The sequence below is a fragment of the Musca vetustissima genome, unplaced genomic scaffold, assembly GCF_032173495.1.
Source record: "Musca vetustissima isolate MV318-11 ecotype Yass unplaced genomic scaffold, APGP_CSIRO_Mvet_v1 utg192049, whole genome shotgun sequence".
Lineage (NCBI taxonomy): Eukaryota > Metazoa > Arthropoda > Insecta > Diptera > Muscidae > Musca > Musca vetustissima.
Window position 1 is genome coordinate 20423 of NW_026877917.1, and position 2730 is coordinate 23152.

General features: G+C 35.8%; 1 protein-coding gene across 1 annotated transcript; it reads left to right on the top strand.

The window, feature by feature from the left end:
• Nucleotides 1-1778: 1778 nt before the first annotated feature.
• LOC133322627 (ecotropic viral integration site 5 ortholog-like) lies at nt 1779-2280 on the top strand (the record flags this gene model as incomplete). Its single annotated transcript, XM_061531593.1, has 2 exons — nt 1779-2073; nt 2148-2280. Coding segments are annotated over exons 1-2 (428 nt in total), but the record flags the coding sequence as incomplete, so codon positions are not given.
• Between the last annotated feature and the right edge of the window lie 450 nt (nt 2281-2730).

Consider the following 2730-nt stretch of genomic DNA (forward strand, 5'->3'; position numbering starts at 1 on the left):
TTACAGGCGGCACAGACTAGTGGGTGCTCATTTTGTACCGAGTCTCAGCTTTTTCGCTACAACCGAACCTGCTCTAATCTACAGCATAATTAGAAACCTAAAGTGGTTAGGAATGTACAATCTTGACACGTAACACATCTTCTTTCAGATTCCATCGAGCCATCGATCTTCATTCCAATCTTACCTTTTTTATATATTTCTGTAAGCTTATCATCTCCCTTTATTTTCCCAATCTTCTCTCCCCTACTGATCTGTCCTTATCTCTTCTCTTCTCGTGGATGATCACAACGGACCTAACCGGTCTTAGAATGCTGCAGCCACATAAGTGACTGCACATCCACAAACCTAACCTATCATATAGTCGACCCAGTCCGACTTTACTACTTTCCTTACTGTTTTTTTTTTTTTATTAAAGACAATGTTGGGAAAATTATTCCCCATCTAATTTTTCACAATGGATCTCCGAATAGAACTTTTCTCGAGATCTAATACAAAACTATAAAATATCTCTCTAAAAATGAGTTTCATAAAACACCTCTGGTTTCACATTCTACCCATTTCCTATAGTATAGGCCATAATCTACGCAAAGGTATCACTGTGCGTGTTTATTTGTTGACCTACATTAAATTTAGTATCCTGCGTAAATATGTCAAGGATATTAACTGTTCAAATATTCTGTGGCCATAAAAAAGAAATTATCAGTTCTAATTTTAATTGGCTTGGCTGGCGGATTGATTGATTTCTTTTATTTATTGTAACAGCCGCCAGCTTTTTTTATGCCGGCTAATTGGATATTGGATTTTCATGGTGGCGTTGTTATTTTTTGGCTCTTAACAAACATTTTGTTGGCCAAGGTTATTCGGTATGGTAGGTGGATAAAATGTGCTACCGAATTTTTTTTTTTGTTTTTTTTTTTCTGATATAAATTTGATGCCAAAACAATAACCATTGAATTTTTCCCCCGCACTCCCCTTTTATGTTTTGTTTATAAATTGTTTTGTGGTCATTGTTACAAAAAAATTATTGCTTTCATTGTTTTGTCTGCCACTCTTCGTTTTGTTTTTTTTTACTGAAAATGAAAGGTGTTTCCAAAAAAGTTGTAATCATTTAAAGCTTCATTCATGAATGGTTTTTTTGGGGCCAGCTGGGCCATATGTCACTCTTTTGGATTTTTATTTAATAATTTACTGAATAACTCTCTACTGTTTTATTATTGTTGCTGGCTATTTGGCTTGGTGCCGCTGGCATTCAGTATTGGCTGGCAAGCACCACATGCCATTGGAACGGGGTCATTAACAAAAAAATTTTTTTATTAAAAAATATTATGATTTGTTTTTAAATTGGAAGGGAAATGAAAATAAAAACAGTTTACAATTTTTTTAGAGCGATTTTGAGAAAAAATATCGAAAAAATAATATTCCGAATAAATATGCCAATATTATCGTCGTCTTCATTCTTAATGAAATCAAAATTTGAATTCTAATTTCCAATAATTTTCCAATATTCCCTTATCTAATATATCATTCTTTCTTTTCTTTCAGATTCCACAACCGCACCATAACTCATATGGCACCCTAGTAGCACATCGATCATGTTAAAATCAATATAATTTTCCAAAATTTATAAAAATTTGGAAAAACCCCATAACTTCAACCACACATTAAATAAGGTTCCTTAGGAGTATCTAAAAATTACTCCGGTTCTACAAACAACCAACTGCTACTTGGTCTTCAAACAATTAACAACAACCAGATCAGACCGCAAGAAAATCCCGGCAATGACCCTAACAACAGCATCAGCAACAACTGCCGCCACAAATCAACCCACCTCGCTACCACTAACCGATACGACGTCAACGACAAACAATAAAAAAATGGACATCAAATGTCCACCAAATGTTGCTGCTGCCGTTGTGGCTGAGGAAAATCTACCCACCTCTGAAATGGATCTCTTAGCAAAATTGGAAGCTGCCAATAAATTAATTGAAAGTGATGCCAAGTCATTGAATTCGTTGCATTCAACGCATAGTCGCAAAAATTCCGATACCAGTCAAATAAGTATTACAAGTCAGAGTGAGTTTCGAATTCGAAATTTAATTTCAATTTAACATTTGGTTATTAATTTTAATTGTGTTTTTACCTTTCAGATGGCAATTCAGTGGCCGAAGAGGATATTTGGACAACATGGGCCACAATTCTAAACGATTGGGATGGTGCTTTGAAGCGTAAAAATCCATGTGTTCGTGAATTGGTGCGACGGGGTATACCGCATCATTTTAGGTGAGCATAAGAAATTGCCCTGATGATCACAGAAAATATTCAGGGTTTCTGTCAGCTTTAGATTGTCTACGAAAGACTCCATGATGAATGACTCTACAAAATATCCCTCCTCTATAAAGACTCCCTCCATATTTTCTATAAAGACTCCCTCCAACTCACTATAAAGACATCTCGAGCTCGTCTTTAAATAATCTCCCTGACCGTCTATAAGTTCTCTCTCTAACCCGTCTACAAACAGGTCTTTAATTCTCATTCAAAGACGTCCTGGAGTTTATCAATAAAACTCCTTCATAAAGACAACCTTCAGCTCCTCCATAGAGACTACAAATCGTCTACAAAGACTATAAATATGCGCTTCAGCTCGTCTACGCTCGTCTATCAAAACTTCCTTCAGCTCATCTATAAACCCTTCCTTCCAGGTCGTCTATAAAAACTCCCTTCAGCACTTCT